Raw genomic sequence first — 2,635 nt, forward strand, 5'->3', positions numbered from 1 at the left:
AATTCTTAGCCACTCTCAAGCCACAACACTCAATAGCTTTCATGGAAACCAAACTGATTGAATCTCACTAAGGGATCTGCAGCAGGTCCAATCTGCTTTCCTTTAGTTTTTGCTAGATCACCACAGAGCAAGAATACAAATATAACAGTTTCTGATCCTGAAAAAAAACCCAGCTTTGTTTACCATAAAGCTTTGCTATTTGTAAACTAATAAGATTTTAAAGAAGACGGGGATACACATCTTCTACCTCCCTTACCAATGTTTCCTTTTTACTTAGACAACAAAGGGAAAGTAAAAATATCCTGGTTGTATTAAAGGTTGGGGTTAGAATACAAATATGGTTCATCTCAAGTGCAAACGAAAATTAAAATGATCTTACGCAATTTAGAAATGGCAACTGAGATGAGAGCTGGAGAGAGGCCTTTCATGGGAAGGTGAGGAGGGGTTACTTAAGAGTTGTTAAAGGGCAGGGGGGTGCAGGGGGAGGTTCAATGCAATTTTCAGTTTGGACTTCTTGGTCTTAAGGCTATCTGAATTACCCAATTAGACAAGTTTCCCATCTTCCACTGATCTTCCTTCACCATCTCTTTACTATTTCTCAACCTCAATTTGTTTCCCACACACTGCCACCTGTGGCTAGTAAGTTGACTAACAATGTAAGTCTACTAACTTAATGGTTATGGATGTTAAATACTGTTAAATTCAGGAAACTGGTAAAGATTAAGTCTACAACTAATGAGTAGCAGAAGTAAGTCTAAACATGGTCCTTGAGATTCCAAAGTCAGTGGTTTCTCTACATATCATGTTGTCTCTAAGGTTCAATTACCATGAATGTATGTCATGGTAAATGCAAAGAAGTCAAACTGACGAAATAATGTCACAGATGAGTTTTCAAAAGGAAGGTAAAACGAGGCAAGAAAGAAAAGACAATGGTAGGGAAAGCAAGGCAAGCATCATACCTATTATTAAAGAAGAGCTCACAACATTTCCAGAAAGGCTTTCTAGGAACTAGCCTCAACTGAGGGCAGCATGAACAAGAACCATTTTCCAGGCCACCGCCTGCACCACCTTCACAGATATTTTCCACCACTTCTTTGAATTATTTTCTAAATCACCCTAATGCCATCTTACACAGCATATTTTTAAAAGTTCTCAGAAATAGGCTCTTACAGTTTTATTTCTTCCTTTAAAAAAAGTTCCCGGTTATCATGTTGTGAGTACTATTTAATCAGAATATACTTGAAAACAACATATTCTTTGTGGGTTTTTAACTCTTGGTAATTAATCCATTGCAGGCAGTATTTTAAAAAATGATGTAGGACAGAGAAACCAGTATGAAATGGGTAGTATCAAAAGCAGCTACTAGATACTGACCATCATTTTAGGAAAGGCAGGCTATTTATCCTGCTATATGCTCCGAGGTAAACTTGTCTTCAATTCCTGTTAAGTCAATTAGGAAAAACCAAACTTGCCATCTCTTTATATTTGCTATAATGTAAAAAATTCCGTTAAGAGACACCAAAACATAGTATGTCTTACCTCCGTGCAACATAATAAAAAATAGGATTTCCAGATTTGGAAGTCCCAGCTTGGTAGAAAATACTTAACGTTTTCAAAGCCTTGAATTCTTCTTTTTCATGTACCTGATGCCTAAAAGAAAAAGAACAGAGTAACTATGAGGGTTTATGTCGTCTACTGAGTATGTAAAAAAAAGTCTATAACTGGATAAACAATAAAACACTAAAATGAAAAAATATTTTAAAAGCAACAGGCATTCTAAAGGGTAATTTGGCAACATGCACCAAAAATTTCAAGGTATTACTCTTTGAACCACAAAAGAACTTTTAGGACTATTCTAAGAGAACTATTGGACAAGGATATTAACCATAGGATTGTTTTACTCATGACGTTTTGTCCCAGACAGAAGTTTATGATTTTTTAATGAATTCATTTTATCAATCTTTTCTAGTTTATGGATTTTGAATGGATGAAAAAGGCCTTAGCTTTGCTCATGTTTTTTTGATTTATGGGAGTCTATCATAAATGGTATGAAAGTATTTTTCCAGATCATTACTCAGTTGTATCAACACCATTTATTGAAAGTCCATCCTAATCTAGATTTTGAATACCAGTTATATCATATGTTACGTTCCCATATGTATTAAAGCCTGGTTTAATTGTTATATAGTTTGCTCAAGACTCAGTGTGCTTCTTTAACCTCAAGATACACGTCATTCATCAACTCCAGAAAACATCCATCCATTAGCCTTTCAAATATTACTTCTCCCCATTCTCACTGAGCTCAGTTTCTAGGGAACACCTACTAGACATATCTTGGACCTTCTCATTCTACCTTCTGCATCTCTTAACCTCTTTCATATTTTCCATTTATCTGTCTGTACTGACTGTATGCTAGGTAATTTGCTTAGAAACTAGCTTCAGCTACAAATTTTATTTTTTTTTGAGACGGAGTTTCGCTCTTGTTGACCAGGCTGGAGTGCAGTGGTGTGATCTCGGCTCACTGCAACCTCTGCCTCCTGGGTTCAAATGATTCTCCTGCCTTGGCCTCCCAAGTAGCTGTGATTACAAGTGCCCACCACCACGCCCAGCTAATATATATATATATATATATGTA

At 36.2% G+C, this 2,635-nt stretch overlaps 1 protein-coding gene across 1 annotated transcript in view; it reads right to left on the reverse strand.

Annotated features, from left to right (window-relative positions):
• NF1 (neurofibromin 1) overlaps positions 1–2,635 on the reverse strand; it is a 293,561-nt gene that overhangs the window by 114,751 nt on the left and 176,175 nt on the right. Inside the window, 1 exon segment of the mRNA XM_017890864.1 lies at positions 1,540–1,673. Within this exon segment, the coding sequence (XP_017746353.1) occupies positions 1,540–1,673 (134 nt within the window).

This window comes from Rhinopithecus bieti, unplaced genomic scaffold, assembly GCF_001698545.2.
Source record: "Rhinopithecus bieti isolate Rb0 unplaced genomic scaffold, ASM169854v2 scaffold_19652, whole genome shotgun sequence".
Taxonomy (NCBI): Eukaryota; Metazoa; Chordata; class Mammalia; order Primates; family Cercopithecidae; genus Rhinopithecus; species Rhinopithecus bieti.